The sequence below is a fragment of the Ochotona curzoniae genome, unplaced genomic scaffold (genome assembly GCF_017591425.1).
Source record: "Ochotona curzoniae isolate NIBS_2020 unplaced genomic scaffold, NIBS_Ocur_1.0 contig_1014, whole genome shotgun sequence".
Taxonomy (NCBI): domain Eukaryota; kingdom Metazoa; phylum Chordata; class Mammalia; order Lagomorpha; family Ochotonidae; genus Ochotona; species Ochotona curzoniae.
Genome location: NW_024464920.1, coordinates 28421037 through 28448621, shown reverse-complemented (window position 1 = coordinate 28448621; position 27585 = coordinate 28421037). Strand labels below are relative to the sequence as shown.

General features: G+C 43.0%; 2 protein-coding genes across 6 annotated transcripts in view; both read left to right on the top strand.

The window, feature by feature from the left end:
- FRS2 (fibroblast growth factor receptor substrate 2) overlaps positions 1-8176 on the top strand; it is a 90867-nt gene extending 82691 nt beyond the window's left edge. For all 5 annotated transcript variants that reach the window (XM_040981841.1, XM_040981848.1, XM_040981838.1 and 2 more), the window contains 2 exons: positions 26-189; positions 2423-8176. In XM_040981841.1, the coding sequence (XP_040837775.1) occupies positions 26-189; positions 2423-3373 (1115 nt within the window). In that variant the 3' untranslated portion in view covers positions 3374-8176. The remainder of the gene's footprint in view (positions 1-25; positions 190-2422) is intronic.
- A 4271-nt stretch (positions 8177-12447) lies between these two features.
- CCT2 (chaperonin containing TCP1 subunit 2) lies at positions 12448-26810 on the top strand. The gene is made up of 16 exons (XM_040981835.1): positions 12448-12527; positions 13073-13147; positions 13246-13311; positions 13610-13721; positions 14478-14554; positions 14727-14839; positions 15900-16102; positions 18772-18872; positions 19030-19157; positions 19652-19755; positions 21480-21599; positions 21835-21963; positions 22146-22249; positions 23319-23418; positions 25163-25304; positions 26562-26810. Exons 1-16 carry the CDS (start codon positions 12525-12527, stop codon positions 26590-26592), a joined length of 1608 nt encoding a protein of 535 aa, XP_040837769.1. The 5' UTR covers positions 12448-12524; the 3' UTR covers positions 26593-26810.
- Positions 26811-27585: the final 775 nt, after the last annotated feature.

Here is a 27585-nt window from a genome sequence, read left to right as displayed (position 1 = left end):
TTTACACAAATGACTCGAACCCCAGCGCCAGGATTTGCCACTCAGAACTTACCGAACGGCTATCCCCGGTACCCCTCGTTTGGAGATGCTTCCTCCCATCCTTCGAGCAGACATCCTTCTGTGGGGAGTGCTCGCCTGCCCTCAGTGGGGGAAGAGTCCACACATCCTCTGCTTGTGGCTGAGGAGCAAGTAAGTGCGCACCGCTGTTTGACAGCGGTAAAGGCTGTGTAGAATTCAGGGGTTGCTGTGCCGATGCATAAAGATTTTATCAGATTTTAATGTTAATGCTCATTGTTAATAAATTACTTCTGCAGTGGATAGTCAGGAAAATAGCAAGTGTTCGCTAGGATATGCTTAAATTTGTACAGGCGCTCAGGGAAACAGAATTACAGTAATTGGTGGATTCATAAGAAAGGTGCATCTGTAGAACAAGAAAGACCATTAATAGTGAGCTCCCATTACCGATAGTAACTTGCAATGGGTTAGAAATGTATGCTGCTGTGCGTAGGCTGTATTATCAGTGAATTACGAGTAGAAAGGGTTTTTTTTTTAAAGATTTATTTATTTTGTTGGAAAGTCAGATATACAAAGAGGGGGAGAGACAGAGAAGAAGATCTTCCATCCGATGATTCACTCCCCAAGCAGCCGCAATGGCTGGTGCTGCGCCAATCCAAAGCCAGGAGCCATGAGCTTTTCCAGATCTCTCAAGTGGGTGCAGGATCCCAAGGCCTTGGGCCATCCTCAACTGCTTTCCCAGGCCACAAGCAGGGAGCTGGATGGGAATTTGGGCTGCTGGGATATGAACCAGCGCCCATCTGAGATCCTGGAGTGTGCAAAGCGAGGACTTCAGCTACTAGGCTGTCATGCCTGGCTGAAAGATTGGTTTTGTTATTGCCATTGTTGTAGAACTATGCAATGTTTCTGATTAGCTTTCAGTTGTGGAATGAAGTTTCTAGTTGCAGGTTATGTGTATATTAAGTGTATATATTAAGTCATGCTTTTCTTTGTAAATAATTTAATTATTAAGAGATAGTGTTTTTTTTTAAATTAAGGATTTATTTATTTATTTGAAAGACAGAATTAGAGAGAGGGAGAGGGAAAGAGAGAGAGGTTCTTACAATGAACATTTGGTTCATTCCCCAAATGGCTGCAGTGGCCAGAACTGGGCTGGTCTAAAGCCAGGAGCTACCTCTTGTTCTCCCACTTGAGTTAAGAGACCCAAGCACTTGGGCCATCCTCTTCTGCCCTGTAGGTCATAAGCAGGAGCTGGATTGGATGTGGCACATACTGGACTAGAACCAGTGCCCATATGGGATACTGACACCACAGGTAGGACCTTAGCCTACTATGCCATAGCACCAACCCCTGCATTTCATTTTTAAATCTTTAAAAAGAATTTTATGTATAAACTTAGAGATTTTTTTAATTATCTTCTCAAAATAACATTGAGTTTTTCTAAGTAATTTCATGCTTGGTGATGCCTATTTTATATCTATGTGTGTTGTATAACTGTAGTAGGGCTTGACTCTTTGTATAGTGAGAACAGAAGGTACTGATAAAAGTATCTGTTTTAAATGGTCTTACCCCCTTTTCTGTAGGTGTTGACCCTGTATTATTTCTTTTGAATAACATTTTTATGTATTGTTGAAGATTTCTAGAACAACAGCAAGATGAAAAATCCATTTTATTGTTTTGCTTTTTTCCCCACAGAATACTTTTTATATTTCACTGTCATGTATAATGCTGTGTGTTTTTTAAGCTATTTTTAAAATTAAATTAGGAAGATATCTCTTTCTATCCCTCCCCCCATCTTTTTATTTGTTTAAAAAAATAGGCACAAAAATTTTTTTTTTAATTGTTCACATAATTGAGAGGGATGTGTGTAGGTCTCCAGTTAGTGTGGGAAGGATCAAGGCGTGGAAGAGGGTGGACAGGAAAAATGGTTCGGTTTTTTTCACTCCTGTGTTCACAGCAGGGGCCATGAAGGAGATCACTGCCTGCTGTCAAACTGCATCAGCACCCAGGGGTGGGGACAGTCATTTGATAAAGCCTTAGAGACCTCGATGTGGAGGAAGAATGTTCTGAGGGTGTTACTTGAGTGGCTTTGATAGTTCAGAGATGTTGCCAGCTTCATTGCACCAGAGTTAAGAAAATCTTTCCAAGGTCTATAGGCTGAGCAAGTCCACCTTAGTGTATCCACAGGCCCAGGAACAGGTTGGAAAGCTTACCCAGGAGAGTGTTCCAGCCTCTTCTGCTCTCCATCCTCTGATGAGGCAGTTTACATTCTCTGCTGAAGGCACAAAAGTTTAAAGAAAGTTGGGTCTTTTTTTTTTAAAGAGAAAATGTTAATAACATTAATTGATATGGTCAGTCAGCTCTGCTTTGTTCCTTAAATGTTGTTGATGGACCGTTTTTTCCTTAGGTACATACCTATGTCAACACTACGGGTGTGCAAGAAGAGCGGAAAAACCGCACCAGTGTGCATGTCCCATTGGAGGCAAGAGTTTCCAATGCTGAAAGCAACACGCCAAAAGAAGAGCCAAGTGGTATTGAAGACAGGGACCCTCAGATTCTTCTGGAACCCGAAGGAGTGAAGTTTGTTTTAGGACCAACACCTGTTCAAAAGCAGTTAATGGAAAAAGAGAAACTGGAGCAACTTGGAAGAGATCAAGTTAGTGGAAGTGGTGCGAATAACACAGAATGGGACACTGGCTATGACAGTGATGAACGGAGAGATGCACCCTCTGTTAACAAACTGGTGTACGAAAATATAAATGGGCTGTCTATCCCTAGTGCCTCAGGGGTCAGGAGAGGTCGTCTGACATCCACAAGTACCTCAGATACCCAGAATATCAACAACTCAGCTCAGAGAAGAACTGCATTATTGAACTATGAAAATTTACCATCTTTGCCTCCTGTTTGGGAAGCACGCAAGCTAAGTAGGGATGAAGATGACTGTTTAGGACCAAAGACCCCATCTCTAAATGGCTACCATAATAATCTCGATCCAATGCATAACTATGTAAATACAGAGAATGTAACTGTGCCGGCAAGTGCTCACAAAATAGAGTATTCTAGGCGTCGGGACTGCACGCCAACAGTCTTTAACTTTGATCTCAGACGCCCAAGTCTAGAACACCGGCAGCTCAATTACATACAGGTTGACTTGGAAGGTGGCAGTGACTCGGACAACCCTCAGACTCCAAAAACGCCCACCACCCCCCTGCCGCAAACCCCTACCAGGCGCACAGAGCTGTATGCGGTCATAGACATCGAGAGAACTGCTGCTATGTCAAATTTGCAGAAAGCACTGCCTCGAGACGATGGTACGTCCAGAAAAACCAGACATAACAGTACTGATCTGCCCATGTGAGCCTGCAGAGCATTGTGTTGTTTGCACCTTGGTGAAGTTTTTAAAAATGAAGATGCAAGTGCTTCATTTTTGCTTCTAAACACTAACTCCTTTTATAGACTGATACAGATTTTTTTTTCTGAAATTTTCATGTACATCTTTAAAGGGAATTAATGTAGAGCAGGTACTCCTTAAAGAACACTTAATGTCATTATTAATTACTCATTATTGTACAGCAGCATTCCCATTTTCACAGTGCCTATATAAATGAGAGTTGAGGTGAATGATATGCTGGTTGATTTTTTTTTTTTATTCATTATTCTAGACTTACACATGGCTTTCCTGTGTAAGCCATGGTTGGCGTTGAAAAATTTTTATAAAGCCTCTTGATAATGTGCATTGCTAACAGATAACTCTAGGCTTTGGAAGTAAAACTTTAGATTCACTGTTCACAGTGCGTGGCCTCTAACATGTAACCTGAGGAGTCCCTGCATTTCAGTCAATAAAGGCATTTTGCCTTGAGCCAGAACATGTAAAGGAATAGATGTACCACCCCTCCTTTTCTGCCAGTCAGGCCCCTCGCCCTCAGTGTTACTACACAGAGTCTGTGTCCATGAATGTGATTTGCTGTTGGTGTACTGAAAAGTGAGAAGGAGACGAGATTTTGTTTACTCATCTCATGATGTCATTTACTGGCTGTGTCTAGACACCATGTTCAGAATTAGAGTAGGCTCAAGAACCAGTCTCAGGTCACTTCACCCAGAAGCATTTGAAAATCTGAACCACGGTACCTTGGCAGTTCTCTCCTAGAGCTTAGTGACAGCACATTGTTTTCTAGAGGCATTTGTGCCATTGGATTCCTATGTATCTTCAGTTTTTCCCTTGGTGTTTGGGATGTCTTATTTTGTTGCTTAATGTCTTCTTCAGTTTAAAAATGTTTGAGTTTGTATATAGTTTTGAAATTGGATTATGTGTTCATTGTTACTTAGTTTGCATTTTTGTCAAATTATGGTTTTGAAGATTCATGTGGAATTTAACTGTTATTCTATAACAGGGTTGCCTTTGTCCAGTATTTATTTATATGCTGTTTACTTTTTAAGTTGATAAAAAAAAATTGTCTCAGTTGAAAATTTCACTTGTGTCCATAGGTGATCCTTTTAGCAGCTGAGAAAAAATAATAACTTTTAACATACAAAGTTCCCCAAAGGTACTGTGTTCTCAGCAGGCACCCCCAGCACTTTAGCAATGACTCCCCGGCCACACAGCTGGCTCCAGTTGTTCCCTGCTCCCTCCCGTGTTCCTCAGCTGTGCTGTCCTTTTACTTGCAGCTGGATCTTTGGTTATCCTTTGAATTTGTGGAATGTTAATATTGTTGCCAGCATAGCAGATACAGTAGAAATTGTGTAGTCATGAAATTGCATCATAATTTAGGATTTAAAATGAGCTGAAGTTTATATAAACTGATGAGATTCCATAAGTGAAAATTGTTGGAAAATCAAGAGCATTCCAGTTTCCCCACCACTAGAGAATATAAGAGAAGGTAGAAAGGTTAGATAACCTTACAAAATATTTTTGTTTTGTCTAAATAATGAAGTAGTTTGAAATTACGCTCTGGATCTGCCAGTCAAAACTAAGGTTCACTAAGCATGAAAAACATGTATCATGGCATTCAGCTTCTCCAACAAATAACCTAATCAGAGGGCAGTGAGTGAATTGCCAGAATGATAGAGTTGGGCCACTGTAAAGAAAATAAATTATAACAGGTGTCTTTATTATTTTCAGTGCCACTGGTTTTTGCACATAACAAGAGTTTCTGGTTTTTATTTTTTTTTTCCCCCCCGTGAACTTGGTGCTGACTAAAGTGTTCACTGTTCTCTTAAGAAGAGCAGTGATATAGGTATGCAGTTTCCATTTTTAATATATTATGCCATGTATCCTTTCCGCTAAGTAAATTGCTAATTGTGCCAAATTTATGTAATGGTCTCTGTAACGTGGAGTAAGCATCATGATAGAGCCGGTGTACTTGCTTCCTTTGAAGCAGGCCATCAAAGCAGAACACTATTCTCCAGATGAAAGGGCTGAACTGTCTGTTCATTCTAGGGATCGAGCACTTCAGTCTTTCTTTCCCTCATCCTATTCATCTTCTTTCCTCCAGGTTCTAACTAGTTTTTACATTTATATATAAATATATATACATATATATATATATTTTAGGTAATGCTAACATAATCATTACAGTTTACGCTTTAAATACATTGTGCTTTAAAAATGAAAAGTGGGACCAGTTTGTCTGCTAAGAATTTGGTCTTAGGTACTCTTAAAAGAAATTAGGAAGACTCATAGAACTGGTGTTAATTTCTGGATGTTTTCTGGAAATCACCTGTGATCCTATTTAAATAAAAAGTCATTTAGAATTCAGCTTGTCCGTTGCAGTTGTATAGTAATGGGCATTAACTGTGTCCTGGAAGAATATCCCTATTCCTAGGTATGTTACACAGTGAGATGTCTTATTGGCATATAATTGTGGCCGTATGTCTCAGGTTTTCTGAGACGGGTGTAATTTAGTTATTCAGTTCTCTTGATAGACCATGTTATCTCACTTTTAGATTTTAGAAATACACTTGTTCACATATTTTTCCCCAAAGATAATCCTCTCATATCCACATAGAGCGTAACAATGTTTATCCAAGGCCAAGGTTGGAAACTGGTATGGTTTTTCATAGTGTCTTTTGCTTCCCGGTGTCATCTTCCCTTAAAACTGAAAATATGGTGCCTTCCCTAGCTCCAGGAAGATTGGCAAATGGTTCCTTTTATTTTCTGCTGCTGTGGAGTGATGAGATATGCACTTTACTCTTGAAGACTCAGCAAAAAGCTTTTCACTTCCCGGCATATCCAGAAGAGATCACATTTGGGACTGATGAAAATTTGCCAAGCGATCTTTACTTTTGTAGATACTAATGTCAACCCCTCCTGCCCAGTTTAATGTTAGAAAAATAAATCAAGCTGGTATTTGTTTCATTTTCCATCCTCCCCATTCCCCACCAAAATCTGTGGCACAGCATATAAAGATGTACCTCAGTAATGTTCTATTACAAATGGGACAGGGGCCTTATGTTTTCAGTTTCCCAACAATGTGCCGCCATAGATCTGTCTTAAGGTAAAGGTTTTAGCAAGCTGAAAAGTACTTTCCCATTGCTTCTCTGCTTTTCCTAACCCTTAATACCCAAATATTTTGTGCAATGTGTAGTATTTGTTTGTAAATATATATATTCTCAAAATAGAGATACCATCAGAGACATGACTCAGAAGTAACTGATGTATTGCCATTCCATTCATATTTGTGAGGTATAAGGTACTAATGAACTTTTCCTTGATGTTTGCCAAATTTGAATAAAGGCATTGGTACGAAATGATAGAATGTATAGGAAATGTTTTGGCTTGAAAACTTAACAAATATTTTAGAACATCCCACAGTATATTCTGCCCAAACAGCACCCTGTCCATCTACCCTGCTTTGTACACACCTATTGCCCTATTGCCTCAGTTTTTGGGAATTATAATAATTTTTTGGTAGCATTGAAGTGATTGCAACTCTATAATAATTGGACAATAAATAGCATGGAAACAGGCTGTTATTGATAGTACAGTAGACACCAGTGTGCCACATTTGCATTAGTAAATGCAAACTATACATTTTTATAAAGGAAAAACTTTGTGTTATGTTTTTATTTCCATTGCATTGTATAATATTGTAAGATTCTTGTATGTCCTAATTTGCATTATAAATGTTTCTTTCCTACGTAAAGGCATAAATATAGCAACTTTGTATAAAGGTAGCTTATTAGATTTTAATTTTCTCTTTTATAAAAATTGTCTAACAGTGGAACTACCATTGCCAAATTGTATATGAAATATGAATTTTACCCCATAGTTAATTTCTTTTATAAACATTCCATATTTCTCTAATAAGTGATACTGTACTATGCATAAATTGTATTTTAATGCTGTTTAATATCAGCATTTTAAATTTTGGTTTGCATTTTTGGGTACTGGCAAAACTTAACCACTGTTAATTAAAACAAAACCTTATTGTATATGTAACAGCATCGTTTTCTTTCTGTCCCTCCCCGCCCTTTGTTTTCTATTTCTCCCTATCAGTGCCAACTTCATACATTTTGTAGCATGGCAATAAATAACGACTTTTACACAGAGGCCGAGTGTGGTGTTGTGGAGGAAGTGGGGATGGGAAGATTACTCTAGCTGTCCTTTGAGTACAACTCTTTTTGCCATATAAGCCATGTTATCAGGCATGAGAAGTTATCTCATACATGTTGAAAATGTGCTTTGAAGGACAAGTGTGAATGTGCTTTAAAGCTTAATTTTTGTCATAACAAGTAAGAACTGATTTTTTTTTATATTTGGAAAAGTCAGAGTTCTTGAAGTACAATCAAGCCTTTATTAACTGGAGTACTCAACGAATAAGCTAATAATTGAATTTTGTTCAACAAGGGCTAAGCAACACGTTTTTTAAAATCCTTATTTATTGTAGAGTATTAGCATACTTTACTGTCCTCAAAATTATAATATGTAAAATGCAGTTTAATCATTGATGATTCAGCATTGTGCAATGCCTTACTGTTGTCATTCAGACCTAGATATCCGTGATGAGGTACTCAAGTTGATACTGGAAGCTGACTATACACTGACCTGAAGCATTCATGAAAAACTGCTCTGTTGAATAAAATCTTACCCGAATTTTTCTTATGGTCACTTTCCTCGTATTGCCAAAAGTAGATTGCAATAAAACCTCAATAAAAGTTCTTTGAAAAATACTTAAAACTTTGACTGTATTTGTATTCCACACATTACCTGAAACCTTATGGTACAGCTTTCATTTCCTACTCTTACATCATTGCCTCCTATTTAAATTTTTTTAATAGTATTTATTACAAAGGTGAGGGGATTGCAGACCATGTGTACCTCCTTTTACCGTCAAGCAGGTGTGGTGTGGGGAAGGTGGGTGAAATAAATGTTTCTGTTTTCCTTCCTGTGTCCACAGGGAGGCGCACCACTCCTTGAAGCCAGTCTCCATCAGCTAAACAGACAGAGACGGGCATTTGATATCCACTTAGAGATCCCGATGAGGGGAAGACCGTTCCCAGGGTTTTCCTTGAATGGGTTTGATTGTTCTGAGAAGTTGTTGGCTTCCTTGAGAGGTGAGACGGTCTTTCTAAGGCCCACAGGCAGTCTGAGTCTACTGCGATGTGTCCACAGACTTAGGTGTGCACTGTAAAACCCAATGGCCTCCATTTTTTAAGAGAACGTGAAAGTTACAGATTGTGTGTTTAAGTCTTTCACAGTCTTTACAACAGTTTGTTGGGGGCGGGGAGAGTCATCCAAACTAGGAGCTCTCAGCTCTTGAGATTTCCAGTGTGTGATATTGCAAAGCCTATTTGAATTTGGCTCAAAATATAATTACTTTGACAATAAATGGGAAAGACAGTTCCACAATTGACTGGATGTTCACCAGGTGCCAGACACAAGAGAAAACATAAATTGGTTAAGGTGTGGTGGGTGAAATTCTAATCTTAGAAAACCTGGGCATTTATTCTGAGTTTGAATAATATTTAGGTTACCGAGGAATTTTTGCCTTGAGGCTCCTTTGACGACAGTAGCTTTAGCATATTTTTAAAAAATGAATTCTTATGCGCTGGGCCTAATGTTAGTCATTGAGATTGCAATCTTTGTAGGGTCGGCGCAATAGTGTAGGGGCGAAAGTCCTCGCCTTGAACGAGCTGGGATCCCATAGGGCCGCCGGTTCTAACCCTGGCAGTCCTGCTTCCCATCCAGCTCCCTGCTTGTGGCCTAGGAAAGCAGTTGAAGAAGACACAAAGCCTTGGGACCCTGCACCCGTGTGGGAGACCTGGAAGAACTCCTGGCTCCTGTCTTCGAATCAGTTCAGCTCTGTCCGTGTGGTCACTGGGGGAGTGAATCATTGGATGGAAGATCTTCCTCTCTGTCTCTCCTCCTCTCTTTATATCTGACTTTGCAATAAAAATAAATAAATCTTTTATATATATATATATTGCAATATTTGTCCTCAAAAGAGCTGATAGCTCATGGGCCCGGTGCGGTGGCGCAGTGGTTAAGGTCCTCGCCTTGCATGCCCGGGATCCCATGTGGGCGCCGGTTCTATCCCCACAGCCCCGCTTCCCTTCCAGCTCCCCGCCTGTGGCCCGCTCCCCGCCTGTGGCCCGGGAAAGCAGTCGAGGACGGCCCAAAGCTTTGGGACCCTGCACCCGCGTGGGAGACCCGGAAGAGGCTCCTGGCTTCGGATTGGCATAGCATCGGCCGTTGTGCTCACTTGGGGAGTGAATCATCGGACGGAAGATCTTCCTCTCTGTCTCTCCTCTCTGTGTATCTGCCTTTCCCAGCAGGGTCCCTGATATGATCATATCTCCAGGTAGACATTTTGCCTATCACAGAAAGACTTTCTCAATGTGGTGCAGACACATAGTTTCTCGTCGTGTCTCTTAATCCCAAATGCCATTTGGGATCTGCCCATTAAAGTACACCTTCTGAAAGAAGAGCATGCTTTCTCACAAACAACAGAAAACTGCAGGTTTAAAAGTAACACTTCAATGACAGGTATTGCGTGTTACAGTTAAGAAATCACTTGAGATGCCTGCATCTTATATTAAGAGCACGGGCCGGGATCCTGGCTCCCTGCTAATGTATACATCTGCCTGGGAGACAGAAGGGGATGGCTTAAATAGCCACCCACCTGGGAGACCTGCATTGAGTTCAGACTTCTTGGCTTTGGTTGGTCTAGCCCTGGCTGCTTCATTTAGTGGATGAACCAGTGGATGGAAAAGTCTCTATCTCTGTCTTTCAAATAATGTTGGCGATGCAGTGTTTCAAAATAATAATGATGTGTACAGCTTGAAACCTCTTGTCTTATCTCAAGAACAGTGTAAACCAGGGTCAGCAAGCTATTGTTACCAGAAAAGCTCGCTGGGTTTTTCCTTAGCTTAGTATGGAAATAAAAAGCCAAGAATTGGTTGCAGAGAAGTTTTCTTTGCAAAGTGACCAGGTGAAGTTAGAAGAGGAAAGGGGAAAACGAAGCACCCCCCAGGAGAGAGCCGGGAGGTGGGAGCCTCTTGAAGGAGAGAGGGGAGGTGCCAGCGGTGTGAGGAAGGGTCTTGGGATCTCCAGCATTCCCAGACCCATCCTTGTCTAGGACGGAACCTGCAGGGAAGATGTTCCCTGTTGGTGGTCTCTCATCCAGTTATGAAGTGGCAGGCAATTCTTGCAGCACCCACTTGAAGGTGTGGCCAAGATCTTTGTGGGGTTGGAGGGTCTCATTAAGGAACAGGCAGTCACTATTTTAGGTACTTGTGGTCTCCTACCGTCTGGGTCACTACTGAACGCCACCATTCTATGCCTCTGTTCTTGTGTTGGGATAGCATAAATGTTAATACGTCTGCATGTCAACAAAGCTTTATGGAAACTATTTTCATGTGTCAACAAATGCTTTTTTTTTTCTCCTCCAATCAAAAATGTGGAAACCCATTCTTATAGTTTCCAGGCTCTACAAAAATAGTTGGCAGGCTGGATTAAAAAAAAAAATTTATTGGAAAGTCAGATATACAGAGAGAAGAGATAGAAAGGAAGATCTTCCATCTAATGATTTACTCCCCAAGTAGCCCCAGTGGCCGGAGCTGAACAATCCGATCAGAAGCCAGGAGACTCTTCCAAGTCTCCCACACTGGTGCAGGGTCCCAGGGTTCTGAGCCGTCCTCAACTGCTTTCTCAGGCCACAAGCAGGGAACTGAATGAGAAGCAGGGCTGCGGGGATTAGAATTGGCGCCCATAGGGGATCCTGGCACATGCAAAGTGAGTAGCTGCTAGCTACTGTGCCAGATCCGGCCAGCTGGATTTGACTATCCAAGGCCTGCCAACCTTAGAATGTGTATGGAAGTTGAAAACAGTGGTCAACACTAGCAATTGTCAAAAACACAGGAGTCTGCAAATCGACCAATGTTTAGCAGCGGATGACAGAAGACTAGCGAGTTGTCTTACTTAAAGCCTCGAGTTTAGCTATAGATCTCCTCAAGGGGCCAAATCAGAGAGAATAGAAACTGTTTTTTCTTTCTTTTTAATATTTATTTTATTCACTTAAAAGGCAGATTTACAGAGAGAAAGCTCTTCTATTCAGTGGTTCACTCCCCAGATGACCACAATGGCCAAAGCTGAGCTGATCTGAAGCCAGGAGCCAGGAGTTTCTTCCATGTCTCTCATGTGGGTGCAGGGTCCCAGGAATTTGGGGCATTTTTTTGCTGCTTTCCCAGGTAATAAGCAGAGAGCTGGAGCAGACCTGGAGCAGCCAGGACACGAATCTGTGCCCATATGGGATGCCAGGAGAACACTTTCCTCTTGTCTTTCAAATTTTTTTCTAAATAATTTATTTAATTGGGATTTCAGAGAGCTCTAAGAATCTGCATTCTTCACAAAATCCCCAGATGATTCTAGGTTTTGCTTGCAAATATAGTTTAAGAAGTAATTTTAAGCTCCATTTTGAGTCAGATGTCATAAACAATAAAATCATGTCATGCATTTGAACAATTTCTTTCTACTAAGAGATACCTAAACACAATGTGATTTTAAAAGTGAAATCCTATGTAGTTCAAAAAGATAAGTATACTAAACCAAAAGCTATACAACAATGAGAAACATTAACACCAAATGCGGGTGTTAATCCTGTGTTTAACAAGGTTCATTGGGCATTGGGAAGCACCAATCCTTTTGTCCTTTTCTCGTGCCTTATCGTATATCCACACGCTGCATCTGATGGGATCCCTAGGTTTTATTTCATCTCCACAGATGTGTATCCTTGGCCACAGGCTCCGGGGCTGAATACTTCTCAGCGCCTCCCTCAGAGCGGAGGGCCCGTTCCCATGGCAACCCCAGGGGGTGTAGCCTCGTCGGCCCTGCCCATCCTCCGGGCCCACGCCCCGCCCCTCCGCGTAGGGCTTGTTTCCGGCCTCGGAGGGCCGGAGCCCTGCCCCCTGCGGCGGAGCGTGTGGCGTCACGTCCGGCTTCCTCTTGGCGGCTGGCTCAGGCCACGAGCGGTGTGGGCCTCGCGTGTGTCCCGAACGAACGCCTCGACACCATGGTGAGTCCGAGCTCGATGCCGGCTGTGCCCAGCCCCTGCGGGCACCCCCCTCACGGCTCCTCCCTGACCCCCGGGGTCCCTCTGCCTCTCCGGCGCCGCGAGCTCGTCGTGCCGGCCTCCCGGGCACATGGCGCGGGCCACGGCGTGTGGCCTGCACGGGGCCGGCCGGTGGACCCTTGAGGCCCGGGTCTCCCTCCTCGGCGGGACCGTCCCATGGCCGCGGGTCCGGGACCTCAGCCCCGCCGGAGAAACTTCTAGCTCGTCGCGGCCCCGCCCTCGGTGGCGGGGCGGGGTCTGGCCGGGAGCCGCCGGCGGGGGAAGATGGAGGCCGCTGGGCCCCCTGGTCCTTGGTCACCTGTGCTCGTCGGCGCTCGGTCCCCGGGGCCCGGGTCGCCCGTGCTGCTCAAGGGGCGGCTATCGGGGTGCGAGTCCGCTGTGCCGCTCGGCCGGCGGCTCCTGGGGTGCGGCTCTCGTCCGTTATTCACGTGTGCACCCCATCGACCACGCTCCAGTCTGACCTTGTGCCTCTTGGTTCCCGTGTGAAGGCTTCCCTGTCCCTGGCGCCCGTGAACATCTTCAAGGCTGGAGCGGATGAAGAGAGAGCGGAGACCGCGCGTCTGGTAAGCCGCCGCCGCCTCCGCGTTGCCCTTTTCAGAGGTAAAATGGTACCTTGGGCGACTGAAGTTAATGGGGACCATCTCCTTGCCTTTTAAAACAGTCGTCTTTCGTTGGAGCCATCGCCATCGGAGACCTGGTGAAGAGCACCTTGGGACCCAAGGGCATGGTAAGAGAAGCGGGCACTGTGTTGTTGCAAGCTTTTACCTCTTCACGTGCAGTTTTCAATGAGAAAAGTCAGATGAATGGGAGTCCTGGGGTACTCGCCGGTGGGGAAGCAGTGCCCGTTATCTGGGAAGGCTCATCTGGACAGCTGTGTCTGCCTGTGCCGCCAGCAGTGCTGTGGTGTGCGCGCTGTCGGGGTGGCAGACTGCCCAGTAGTCCTGCAGGCTGTTTACACAGTACTCAAGGATAGCTGTGCTCCTTAGGGCACATTCACAGATTTGAACTCCGTGTGTTCTCTTCAGGATAAGATTCTTCTAAGCAGTGGACGGGAATCCTCTCTTATGGTAACCAATGACGGGGCCACTATTCTGAAAAACATCGGTGTTGACAACCCAGCTGCTAAAGTCTTAGTTGGTGAGTCTGTTGTGGACTGTTTCATAGGCTGTGTTGACTAGACTGTTAACTCATTTTGGTTTATGGTTAAAGCTATGGGTGTCCTGTGTATTTACTGGTGGATGTCTTTATCTCTTGTGCTGCTGGTGACAGTAGCAAAAGAGGAGGGAACTTAGAGCATCAGAAGTTAGTTTGGCTCACAGTAATGGATCACGTTTGGTAAGGACAGAGTGTTGTGTTCTTGTGTCAGAACGTGATGGGAGGTATCACACGGGTAAGACAAAGGGAGGACACCTGAGCTCCTGTATGGACCCCAGAGCTGAGGTGACCACAGTCAGGCCTACCTCAACACTGCCACCATTGACAGTTGTTTGGCTCTGTCTGTCTGGAAGTGAAGAGCAGAGAGCTTTCTTACATTGGTTTAGTGCCCAGCAGGCCACGTTGGGAAGCCAGGACCTTCGTCTGGGTGTCCCATTTGAGTGCAGGGCCCCGTGCGCTTGGCTGTCATCTACTTTCTCAGCTATTTTAACAAGGAACTGGATCAGAAGTGGAGTGACCTGAAACAACCTGGTGCTCATATGGGATGCTGGTGTCACGGGTGCTGGCTCTACCTGCTGAGCCACTACACTGGCTTGGGAACTATGGAACTCTTAGATCTCAAGAGTTCCAAATAATTTATCAAGTGAGAACACAGATGAGTAAGATTGAGATTGGGTGTGAATATTTAGGAGGAATTAACTTGGGGAAAAAGTAATTTGGAGTTAATTGTTTTCCTAGATATGTCAAGGGTTCAAGATGATGAAGTTGGTGATGGTACTACTTCCGTCACTGTTTTGGCAGCAGAATTGCTCAGGGTAAGAGTTTTTGATTGTTACTACCTCATGCTTTGGTGGTTGTTATTACCTCATGCTTTGGTTGGGTTTTTCCTTTGACGCTGTGGTTTTAAATAACAGTTAATCAAATTGTTGATCATAGTTCTTTTGCTTTGATAAGTGTTTATTTGCTGTTTTAATGTGACTTTTGTAGGAAGCAGAAACTTTAATTGCAAGAAAGATTCACCCACAGACCATCATTGCTGGTTGGAGAGAAGCCACAAAGGCTGCGAGAGAGGCCCTGTTGAACTCTGCAGTAGATCATGGGTTGGTACACCATAGCACTAATGTTTTGGATATTCCTCATATTTTCAGGACAGTTCATTCTACATAATCTTACCAACCTCTGCAGCCATAGACTTGTTTGGCACACAAAAGATGGCCATTGAAATTAGTTTTGATTTCCAGTCTTTGTGCATAAATCATCAAATATGCAATGCAGGAAAAGGATGTAGGTGCTTTGATAACATCTATATTAATTAGGTTGCATAATAAATGTTTTCAGTGTATATGTATTACCTCTAAAAACAGAATTTTTGTTCTCTAGCTGTGTATCAGTGCTTGTTTAACGTTTCTGACAGCATTGGTATTATATTGTATTCCCTCTTTCATACCTTGGAGTGGGACGGTTTGGTGGCCTTTTTGGGGGTGGTGGCCCTTTTGTGAAGATGGAACTGGTAGCAGTTTCGTTGAACAGGGTGTGGATGTGCCAAGTAAGGTGCAGGACAGTAGTTGGCTGACAGTGCTAGCTCTGTCTTTGTTAGGCTCCGAATTTTCACTTATATGAAGTATTTTCAGCCTCCATTTTGAAGATTGTCTTAAGTTTAACATATAAGATTGTCTTTGTGTTTTTGGATTATTATATAATGAAATTTTGCAAATATTTGTTTAATATTTGGAAATCTGAGATGTGCAACATCTAGCAGGTCATAGGCCGGATGCCCACAGTAGCTGATGCTGGGCTGAGGCTGGTATTGCGTGTAGCTGGGAACTGCATCCCTGGTCTTCTACGTGGGCAGCAGGGGCATGGGAAGTTCAGCCATGTCTGTTGCCTCCGGGGTGCTTACTAGCAGGAACCAGGAGCTGAGACCTGAATCCAGGCACTGGTGCGTGATGCGGGCATCCCAGATGATGCTTACCTGCTGAACTTCTGCCACAGTCTACCTTTTAGTTATTGGTGAGGTGTAATACTTTTCACATGTCTTATCCTAACCAGTTTGGGAGAAATGTCAAGTTATTTTATCTGAAATGAATTTTAAAAAGCAAAAGTAGAGTTAGAGAATAGATATGAGTTGTTTTTCTGGTCTTCCCCCCCCCCCCCCTTTAGTTCTGATGAAGTTAAATTCCGTCAAGATTTGATGAATATTGCAGGAACAACATTATCCTCAAAACTTCTTACTCATCACAAAGATCACTTCACTAAGCTTGCTGTAGAAGCTGTTCTCAGATTGAAGGGCTCTGGTAACCTGGAGGCAATTCACATCATCAAGAAGCTTGGAGGGAGTCTGGCTGATTCGTACTTGGATGAAGGTGAGTGGGTGAAATGGGAAGATGTGTTCAGATGTTGAGGGCCAAAACTGAGTGAATATTGTCTTTAGCTAAATGGAAGTGATGACACTTTCACTTAAGATTTATTTTTAATGGGCGCCGGTTCTAATCCCAGCAGCCCCGCTTCCCTTCCAGCTCCCTGCCTGTGGCCCGGGAAAGCAGTCGAGGACAGCCCAAAGCTTTGGGAACCTGCACCTGCGTGGGAGACCTGGAAGAGGCTCCTGGCTTCGGATCGGCATAGTATCGGCCCGTTGCACTCACTTGGGGAGTGAATCATCGGAAGGAGGATCTTCCTCTCTGTCTCTCCTCTCTGTATATCTGCCTTTCCAATGAAAAAATAATAAAAATAAATCTTTAAAAAAAAAAAGATTTATTTTTATTGGAAAGTCAGGTATACAGGGAGGAAGAGAGACAGAGCGGAAGATCTTAGGCGTCCAATCCACTCTCCAAGTGGCCACAGCGGTTGGAGCTGAGCCAATCCAAAGCTAGGGGCCAGGAGCTTCTTCCAGGTCTCCCTTGTAGGTGCAGCATCCCAGGGCTTTGGGCTGTCCTTGACTGCTTTTATAGGCAACAAGCAGGGAGCTGGATGGGAACTGAAGTAGCCAGTGTTAGAACTGGCACCCTTAGAACTGGCACTGTGTTAGAACTGTGTTAGAACAGTGTTAGAACTGGCACTGGGATTCCGGCACGTGCAAGGTGAGAACTTTAGCCGCTGGGCTACTGCACCAGGCACTTGATGATACTTTTTAAAGTTAGAAAACTTTTCAGGAACACAAACATACAGCAACCGATTTTGTAGTTTTATCCATGTGTTTCATCTTTATACATCATTTCAGCATAAAGAGTAATTGTAGTTTGTTTTTATTTACTTGAGAGACAAGTGATACTTGCTGGTCCTTTCCCCCAGGTAGCTACAGTAGCCAGGGCTGCAGAGTACCAGGACTCCATCCAGGTTTCCCCTGGCGGAGGGGGTCCAGGTGATGATACCTTCTGCTTTGGCAGTTGCGTTAGGAAGCTGTGCTACTAGAACCAATAGTACTACTACTACATCGGGTGCTAGTGTACCAGCTTAACCTGCTGTGTTACCATGGCAGCCTTGCAATCTAGTTTTGTTTAGATAAAAGCAAGGTGTTCTCAAAGGACAATTCCCCATGAATGTCATGCTTCCTAACGGCTAAAGTCCTCACCTTGAACACGCCAAGATCCCACGTGGGCACTGGTTCCAAACTTAGTGGCCCCTCTTCCCATCCAGCTCCCTGCTTGTGGCCTGGGAAAGCAGTTGAGGATGGCCCAAAACCTTGGGACCCTGCACCTGTGTGGGATACCCGGAAGAAGTTCAGGGTTCCTGGCTTCTCATGGGCTCGACGCCGGCCATTGTTGCTGCTTGAGGAGTGAATCATCAGACGGAAGATCTTCCTCTCTCTTCTCCCTCTCTGTCTGACTTTCCAATAAAGATAAAATCTAAAAGGGCGGGAGGGGAGCAGAGGATTAGAAGGTAAACATGATGGTGCACAAAACATTGAAATGTGTATGTTACAGATCTAGAAAATTTATGCATAGGTTTCAAATTAATATTTTAGGGACTTTTCAGAAGTACCGTTTCCTCTGGGAAAGTCAGATTATCTAAACTTTTAAAAAGTAGACTGGTAGGTATATGTTTTAAGTTTCAGAATTATAGAAAATAAGTCTTAGCGACCTTAATATTATGTTTTATTTATAGAGAAAAGAATTTTTTGTGATAGGTGTTTTCATGAACTTCTTGAGGATTCCTCCCAAATGCGTGGATTATACCAGCTATTTTGTTGTTCCAAAATAAACTTTTTAAGCATCTTTGTGTTTGCAAAATGGTCTGTTAAAAAAGTAGACATTTCCTTTACAGAGAAAAAAAAAGAATTAAGTGAAATTTTGTTTCCAAGAATTACAGAGAGAGTGAGAAAGATCTTTTAACCGCTGGTTCACTTCGCAAATGGCCACAGTGGACAAGGCTGTGTCTGTCCAGAACTAGGAGCTCCTTGGTCTCCCACGTGTGTGCAGGGGCCCAGTGACTGCCAGACAAATTAGCAGGGGGCTGGATTGGAAATGGAACATCTGGGAGTAGAATTGACACCCATATGTGATGCCAGCACTGTATACAGTGGCTGTGCCATAGCACCAATCCCTATAGCAGGGTGTTTTGTTTCGTTTTGTTTTTTTAGCAGGTGATGGCAGCAGGGAAAGATGATTAAAATGGGTGACTGTAATGTGACCAGCTACCATTTTTGAATGTCTATTATGTACCAGATGTTATAATAGGAATGAATCACTTAAGATAATGATCCAGTTGGGTCATGATCTGAATGGGTTTTCGGTTCACCTAAATTGAGCTGAAAATGCTTAATAATTGTGGCTTAACATTCCTTGTATAACACCTCTGCGTGTGGTAAGGACAGTTCTAGAGCGCTGCTGTTGTTTGCTGTGCTCTTAATTTTCTGTGTCATGCATATTTTAAATGATGCGTTGCTGATTTTTGTAAATACTCTTTTAATGGGATATTTTGTAGGTCTGAGGAGCTTGATAAAATGTTCTTTTACATAATAATTTGATAAAACACATAGCTTTATGAGGTTAATATTGCAAACTTGAGGTATATAATACCTATCTTTATGCTTAAGGCTTTCTTTTGGATAAAAAAATTGGAGTGAATCAACCAAAGCGGATTGAAAATGCTAAAATTCTTATTGCAAATACTGGAATGGATACAGACAAAATAAAGGTATGTGACTAATTTGTTGAAATTGATTGCTATAGTTAATGTTTATGATTATACACACTTGTATATATGCTTTTGCTTGTGTGTGTTGATTAAAATGTTTCAGATACACTATGCGATTTTTTAAAAAGGAGTAATGTTTTGTTTGTGTTTCTTTCAGATATTTGGTTCCCGAGTAAGGGTTGATTCTACAGCAAAGGTTGCAGAAATAGAGCATGCCGAAAAGGAAAAAATGAAGGAGAAAGTTGAACGTATTCTTAAGCATGGGATCAATTGCTTTATTAACAGGTTTGTTTGTGCTGTGTTATTTACAACCTAAAAAAGGATTATTTTTATGAAAATTAATGAGGTTTTTCAGTGATTTGTTTAGAATTGTTCATACAATATTTTTCCTTAAAATTATGTATTTTTCTTGTTTTATTCAATAAGTGATTCACACATGCTACCAGTGGACATTTAGGTCAGTGGCAAGTTTAGTGTAAAATTTTTAACAAATGGCTTTATTACATTTTTAGTTTAGATTTGATTGCTATAACTCCTAGGGTTAAAAGCATATGAGCATAGATAGTCTTTGGTGCTTTACACTGGCTTTGGATAATGAAGGGACCAGTTCATGCGGTCCTTAGCAGTGTAGTCACAAAGGTGTCACTCAGTGTTTTCATGGATGCAGTGTTGTCCTGAATGGCGTTTAATTACTGAGGAGGCAAAATGGTTTTTTGCTTTTATACAGGTATCTTAGGTAATAGCTTGGAACATAATCTTTCTGTGTGTTACGTCTTCAGGCAGTTGATTTATAATTATCCTGAGCAGCTCTTTGGTGCCGCTGGTGTCATGGCTATTGAACATGCAGATTTTGCTGGGGTGGAACGCCTAGCTCTTGTCACAGGTACAGAAAGAATTTTTTTTTTTTTTTTTACGCTTTATTTATCTGAAGAGGCAGGGTTACATTTTTTGCATCCCCTGGTTCACTTCCCACATGCCTGCAACAGCTAGGATTGGGCTGGTCCAAGTCAGGAGCCAGGGACTTCTTTTGGGTTGTCTCCCTTGTCATTGCAGGGTCCTAAGCATTTGGCCATCCTGCTCTGTTTCCCCAGGCACATAGGCAGCATCTGGAGGGGAAGCGGAACAGTCGGGACATGACCTTAGCCCATATGGGATGATGTTAGCCCTCATAGTGTTTTTATGTCTTATCCCCATTCATCTATTTTTATTGACTTGAAAGGCACAGAGAGACCTAGAGATAGAAATTTCTCTCTCATTTTCAGCTCGTTTAAATGTAAAAGCCCCCTGCTCTGGGGCTGAAATGGGGAGTCTGTCTCAACTCTCATCTCCCTTGTGGGTGGCAGAAACCCAAGTGCTTAAGCCTAGCTGGGTTACGTTGGCAGAAAACTGGAGTCAGGAGTGGAACTCTGTTTTGGACCCAGGGATGTAGAGTCCTACAGGCTGCATTCCTGCCCCAGTAATGACTTTAGAATTATCTCGAAGTAGTTTTTAACAAATTAAGTCTAAAAAGTTAATTATGTCTCATTTTCACATTTTTGAACATCACTAAGTTAATTATAGTTAGATCTGGAAATTGAAGAGATTTGTGGATTTTGAGATAGGAAGTCGCTGGTACTAATAATGTGAATTTCTGTCATATTCAAGAAGGAACTGCCATAATAGAAGAAATTAAAATCACCAGCATTTGGAGAGCATGCATGGTCTTGTTCCAAACGATTCTTAAATTACTTTGAAATTTTTGCGAGGCATAGCTTGTGGCCTGGAAAAGCAATCGAGGACGGCCCAAAGCCTTGGGACCCTGAACCCGCGTGGGAGACCCAGAAGAGGTTCCTGGTTTCCAGCTTCGGATCGGCACAGCACTGGCCATTGCGCTCACTTGGGGAGTGAATTATTTGGGCGCAAGATCTTCCTCTCTGTCTCTTCTCCTGTCTGTATATCTGACTTTGTAATAAAAATATCTCAATCTTAAAAAAAAAAAGAGAGAAAGTGTTATAAGCCATAAGACTGATCAGAAGAAGAAGATTTTGCAATAGGGAAAGAGTTTAGTCTTTTTTTTTTTAATATTGTTTATTTTTATTAGGAAGTCAGATATACAGAGAGAGGAGAAGAGACGGAGAGGAGTTCTTTGATGATTCACTCCCCAAGTGGCATAGCTGCCGGGAGCCGAGCTGATCTGAAGTCAGGAGCCAGGAACTTCTTCCGGGTCTCCCACGTGGGTGCAGGGTCCCAAGGCTTTCCCAGGCCAAAGCAGGGAGCTGGGTGGGAAGTGAGGCCACTAGGATATGAACCAGTGCCCGTATGGGAAGTCATATAGGATTACTGTGAAGCTTAAATAATGGATCCACATAAAGTGATTAACAGTACCTGGCATATGGGAAGCAGTCACAGTTTACAACATTGGCTGACATTTTTGTTAACTGCTTGGAGATGTCCTGCAGAGTGTGTGCTGCTTGGGGCACTTTAGTCTCTGCTGGGCTTGCTGTGGCCAGCCTTCTCTTTAGCAGGGGTTTTTGGGAGGGAACCCCAGGATGAGTGATCTCTCTTGTGTTTTAAGAAGATTTTTTTTCCTGTTAAAGTACATTTTTTAATGTTTATTTTTGTTCATAGGTGGTGAAATTGCCTCTACCTTTGATCACCCAGAACTGGTTAAGCTTGGAAGTTGCAAGCTTATTGAGGAAGTCATGATTGGAGAAGATAAGCTCATTCACTTTTCTGGAGTTGCCCTTGGTTAGTACTCACATGCACCTTGGGTAAGGTGCCTAAATGCTTGCTAAATAAGTTAGCTGCTTTCACCAGATTGTTCACGCATTTGTGAATAGTGAGTCTATGTTTAGGTTTTTTCCCTCTGTAATTTAGAACTGCTATGAACATATTAAGAAAAAGAATTGTTACAGTAGAAACACAAGCTGCTTTTGTGATTTGGTGGTTCCTGTCACATATGACACCTGTGTTCTGATTTCAGGTGAGGCTTGCACTATTGTTTTGCGTGGTGCCACTCAGCAAATTCTAGATGAAGCAGAAAGATCTCTGCATGATGCTCTGTGCGTTCTTGCCCAAACTGTAAAGGATTCTAGAACGGTTTACGGAGGAGGTGAGCATTAGGAACATACTGAGTATAATTTATTAGTGCTTAATATGAGTCAAATTACTTTAATTTTTAATTAACTATTGCCTTTGTCGTTAATTTTAAATGTTTGACATAATGTAAATTCAGTGGTTTAGTGTTTTGCAAATAACGGGCGTAACCGTGTTTTTGTGGGGCTTAATATGCAGGCTGTTCTGAGATGCTGATGGCTCATGCTGTGACACAGCTTGCCAATAGAACACCAGGCAAAGAAGCTGTTGCAATGGAGTCCTATGCTAAAGCGCTGAGGATGGTAAGCTAGTAAGAGACCTGAACTTAGTTTTTTGCATACAGAAGGTTGATTTTGTTTTGTTTTTTAACTTGGCGAAGTCAGTGAAAGATTTGTGTATTTCTATTTGAAAGGCAGAATTAGAGACGTTTTTCCGCCTGCTGTTTCTCTCCCCAAGTGGCCAAAATGGCCAGAAATGGCCAGTATTGAGCCAGGAGCCTGGAACTTCTACAGGTCTCCCAAGTGAGTCCAGGGCCTCAAGGACTTAGGTCGTCATCCTCTGCTTTCTCAGGCTATTAGCAGGGAGCTATATGGGAAGTAGAGGAGCCAGGGCATGGACTGGTGCCCGTGTGGCAGGCTGGTGTTGCAGACCTAGGATTGACTTGCTATGCCAAAGCACTGTCCCAGAAGATGTTATTTTTCTGTGCAGAAAGGCTTTTATGGGAAAGTAAGATTAACAGAGACAGGCACAGGTGACACAGAGAGGAAGGTCTCCCTTTTGCTGTTTCGTTCCCCAAGTGACCACAAGAGCTGGAGCTGAGCCAGTTCGGAACCAGAATTGTCTTCCACACAGGTGCAGGGTCCCAAGGCTTTGGGCCATTTTTGACTGCTTTCCCAGGCCACAGCAGGTAGCTGGATGGAAAGTGGAGCAGCCAGTATATGAATTGGTGCTAATTTATGGGTTACCAGTACATGCAATGCAATTACTTAACCACTAGGCTATTGCACTGGGCTCCTTGAGTTTATTCTCTTAATGAGCAATGATTAAGAAAATACATTTAAAAATTTTCAGTTTCAATTTTTAAAAGTTTGTTAGGTGCAATTAAAGAGAGGTGGAGAAATTCTTCCATCTGCTGGTTCACTCCCAAGTGGCCACAGCAGCCAGAGCCCCAGGGTGGCTGGAGCCAGTAGCCTGGACTGCTCTCTGGATCTCTCTCATGGGTGAAGGTGGTCATATTTTGCTACCTTCCAAAATACATTTGTAGGAAGCGGAATCAAGAGCTGGTTGAGTCCTGGCTGGTCAACTTCCAGTCCAGGGTGGAGAGATCTGTATAGAGTTTGTTAATCATTATTTGTTATCCTTATTTCATAGCTGCCAACCATCATAGCTGACAATGCAGGCTATGACAGCGCAGATCTGGTTGCACAGCTCCGAGCTGCTCACAGTGAAGGCAATGTTACTGCTGGACTGGGTAAGAAATGAAATGGAACTTGGCAGTAAAAAATAACTCACCCAACTCGTGTTCTTTTTTGGTAGGAAGGTAAGAGTTTTCCAAAGAGTTGTGTAAAAGACTCTTACAGCCCCTGCCTTTGTAACCATTGCACACAGGAGTAGAGAAATGTGTTTAACTTCATGCTCTCAACACTACCAAATATTATTCCAAAGGAGGCATAAAAGTAATTGAAAATTTATACCTAGTTGAATGCTAATGACCAGAGGATTTAAGTGTTACACTCTGAAATAAGTGTAACTTTTTAAAATATTTATTTATTTTTATTGTAAAATCAGATATAGAGAAGAGGAGGAGATACAGAGGAAGATCTTGCGTCCAATAATTCACTCCCCAAGTGACCGCAACAGTTAGTGCTGCGCCGATCTGAAGCCAGGAGCCAGGAACTTCCTTCAGGGCTCCCACGTGGGTGCAGGGTTCCAAGGCCTTGGGCCGTGCTCGACTGCTTTCCCAGGCCACAAGCAGGGAGCTGGATGGGAAGTGGAACAGCCAGGATTATAACCAGCACCCATATGAGATCCTGGCACATGGAAGGCGAGGGCTTAGGTCACTAGACTACCACACTGGGCCCGTAATAAGTGTAACTATTGAGCACAGATCTGCAATCCATATGAAGTACCAACAAGGTGGATTTAGTTCTGATAAATTTATGACTTTTGGGGTGTTACAGCAACAGTCTCAGAGTAGAAGGCCTCTCAATGCATAAAGAGCACCAGTAATCTGTGAAATATTAAGATCCCATAGTAGTTCGTGATTAGCCAATCTTTAAAATACAAATGTATATTTCTTATTTTGTACTATTTGAGAGGCAGAGAGCAGGAATGCTGGTTCACTCCCCAAATGCCTGCTTTGGCCTGGCTGTGTCAAACCAAAGCCAGAACTGGGAAATCAGCTCAGATCCACGTGGGTGGGTGACAGGGACACAAGTACTTAAGCCATCGCCTGCTGTCTCCCAGGTGGGCATGAGCAGGAGGCTGGCTAGAGTCAGGAGTGGGACATCTTCCAGGCGCTGGTAAATGGGATGTCGGCATCTCGGCTCCCAACTGTTGGGTCAAGTACCTGCTCCTGGTCTTTAGTATTATTTCTGGTAAGATTTATTTATTTGAAAAGCAGACTTACAGGAGGGGAATTTCTCTCCTGCGTGTACTTGGACAACCCATGGGCTGGACCCAGCCGTTGCCAGGAACTCTGGGTCTCATTTACTTGGGTTAGCATGACCTCTCCCATGTGCTTTTATAGGCTGAGGTACTATGTCAATCATAATTGCATGTTGTAATCTTACTTTTTGTGAGAATATGTTTGATTTGTAACAGATCATTAGAGACATTTTGATACTTTGAAATGCATTCATAAGAACTTTTTTTTTTCCTAAAGATCAATTTTTTATTTTTATTGGAAAGTCAGATATACAGAGAGGAAGAGCTTCTGTCTGTTGATTCACTCCCCACATGACTGCAACAGCCGGAGTTGAGCTCATCCAAAGCCAGAAGCCTAAAACCTCTTCTGGGTCTCCCATGCAAGTGCAGGGTCCCAGGGCTTTGGGCTGTCCTCAACTGCTTTCCCAGGCCACAAACAGGGAGCAGGATGGGAAGTGGGACTTCCAGGATTAAAACTAGTACCCATATGGGATCCTGGTGCATGCAAGCCGAGGATTTTTGCCACTAGGTTCCAGAACCAGGCCCTCATAAGCACTTTTTCTTTCTAGATATGAAAGAAGGCACTATTGGTGATATGGCAGTACTTGGTATAACAGAAAGTTTCCAAGTGAAGCGACAGGTTCTTCTGAGTGCAGCTGAAGCGGCAGAGGTGATTCTGCGTGTGGACAACATCATCAAGGCGGCACCAAGGTACTGTGTGATTCTCAGAAGTGCTAACACTCGCTACGAAAGGGAACTGGAGTAGGAAAGAGGGATAAGAGAGGGCATGGGCTTGCTGCGAAAACTGAGCATGTTGAGGTGAGAGCGGTGACATGCCGAGAGGACAGCAGTCCCCCGAGAAGCTGAGAAGCACAGCGGGCTGGTCTAGCAAGCCACAGTCCTAGTTGATTTAGATGGCACAGGAGCTGCAGGCAAGCCAGGGGCATTGTTAGAAACGAAGTTAGCAGGAATTTCTTGGTGCAGACCCTCCCAACTCTCAGTTCATTGGCTTTCCTCTGCTGCCAGGAGAGCATGAGGAGAAAGTAGTGGTTTGGCTGTGGAGAGAAAAAATGGAGATGTTAAAGTCCGCCATGGCACTGTACACTCAAGGGTCTGGTAATGGAGGGTGGTCTTCACTTTGAAATTGGGAAAAGCCGACAAATTCTGTTGGCAGTAAGTAGTGCTGCAAGTTTCCTGACTGGGCAAGGTCACCGTCCCTCAAATCTTTCAACTCTGCTTTGAATGATACTTGTATGTAGTTATGCTTCACTTGGCTTAATATAGATTAAAGTTATTAGAAATTAATGTACACTGAAGAAGCAATAATTTTAATTCAGCCTTTCTGTGCTGTAAGGTTTTTTTTTCATACTCACTATTAATCTCTAGAAGTCTTAAACTTTGGATCATGTCTTTTGGTGAAAGATGCTTTTATTTTGTTTTAAATGGTGGTGAGTATCTGGTTACCCATAAACCACAGATTGGAAAGTTTAAGAAACCACTTAAAGTGGTCCCTGTATGATGCTGCAGTAGGAGTGTGCTTTGTCAGCTGCTTAACTGATACACTTGCTTCTTCGGCAAGTACTGTTTCTCATTCCTTAGCTTCTTGACTGAATTTTAAATAAGAAATGTAACAAATACCCTGACCCAGTCCTTCTTCCCTAGCAATATCTACATGCTGCTTCCCTGTGTTGTCAGCCAGGAGTTTCTTCTGGGTCTCCCACATAGGTGCAAGATCCCAAGGCTTTGGGCTGCTTTCCCAGGCCACAGTCGGGGAGTTGGAAGGGAAATGGAGCACCTGGGTACAAAGCGGCACCTGTATGGGATACCAGTGGATGCAGAGCGTGGACTTTAGCCACTGGGATATTAATAGAACTAGAATTATAGTTGTTTATTTATTGCAACACGTTAGGTAAAATGTAATTTTGTTTTCTCACTATTGACTTTCTTAAATGTGTGCTTTTCCTATAGGAAGCGTGTCCCTGATCACCATCCCTGCTAAGCATTCCATGATTGTATGTGATGGCTCTCTGGACCAGTTCATAGCTGAGTTGTATTTGATAGATTTCAGCCTCGTGAAGAAGACTGTGGAATTAATGTGTATCTGTGCGCATTATATCCTTTGGTTTGAACATTTTAGCTGACCTATTTTAACATAGGTCTAATTTATTTTGTTTCATTTCTCATGCAGTACATTTAAATAAAAATTTGCACAGCTTATAGAGTTTTTCATTGATTTGTGTAGATTCTGTCTGTATTCTTTTTAAACTTGTTACTGGAAATGAAATGAATAGTATTTTCTGTATAGTGTAAGAACGTGGTTAGACTTAAGCATTGCTACTTTTTGGCAGATTTTAGGTTTTTATCGCCTTATCTGACATCCGATCTTCATCTAATGGTTTACTCCTCAGATGCCAACAATAGCTGCTCCTGGGCCAGGCTGAAGCCAGGATCCAGAAGTCCATTCAGTCTGCGATATGGGTGGCTGCGCCTCAGGTGCATAGCAGGATGCCACCTGCTCTTTGATGGTGATGTGTGGGCCTGAGCGTTTTCTGAGTTCAGTGGTATGAAAGTGAGCTTTGATTTGAATGTTATTAATAGATAACAGACATAGAAGAGAAGGCCCAACCAGAAGGGTTTTTTATTGAATCTTTTTCCTGAAGTGCTGGGGATAGTCTAAAGAAGGGTGTTTTGTTTTTGCAACAGGGTGTTTTAAAAGCACTTATACTTTGGCGTATGTTCTGTGTGTGTGTGTTTTAATATGTTTTTGTTTGAAAGGGAGACAGATCTACAGGTTCGTTCTCCAATTGTGCAATAACCAGAGCTGGCCGGGAATCCCAAACTCCATTGAGGGTGGCAAGGGTCCAGCTGCTTCCTGGGATGCTTCAGTGGGAAGCTGTAGCCACTCTGGAACCTGCTCTCCCAGCATGGGGTCCTGGCGTCCATCCTTTGTATTTTAAAAAAATTTTGTTTATACAACACAGAGATCTAGATC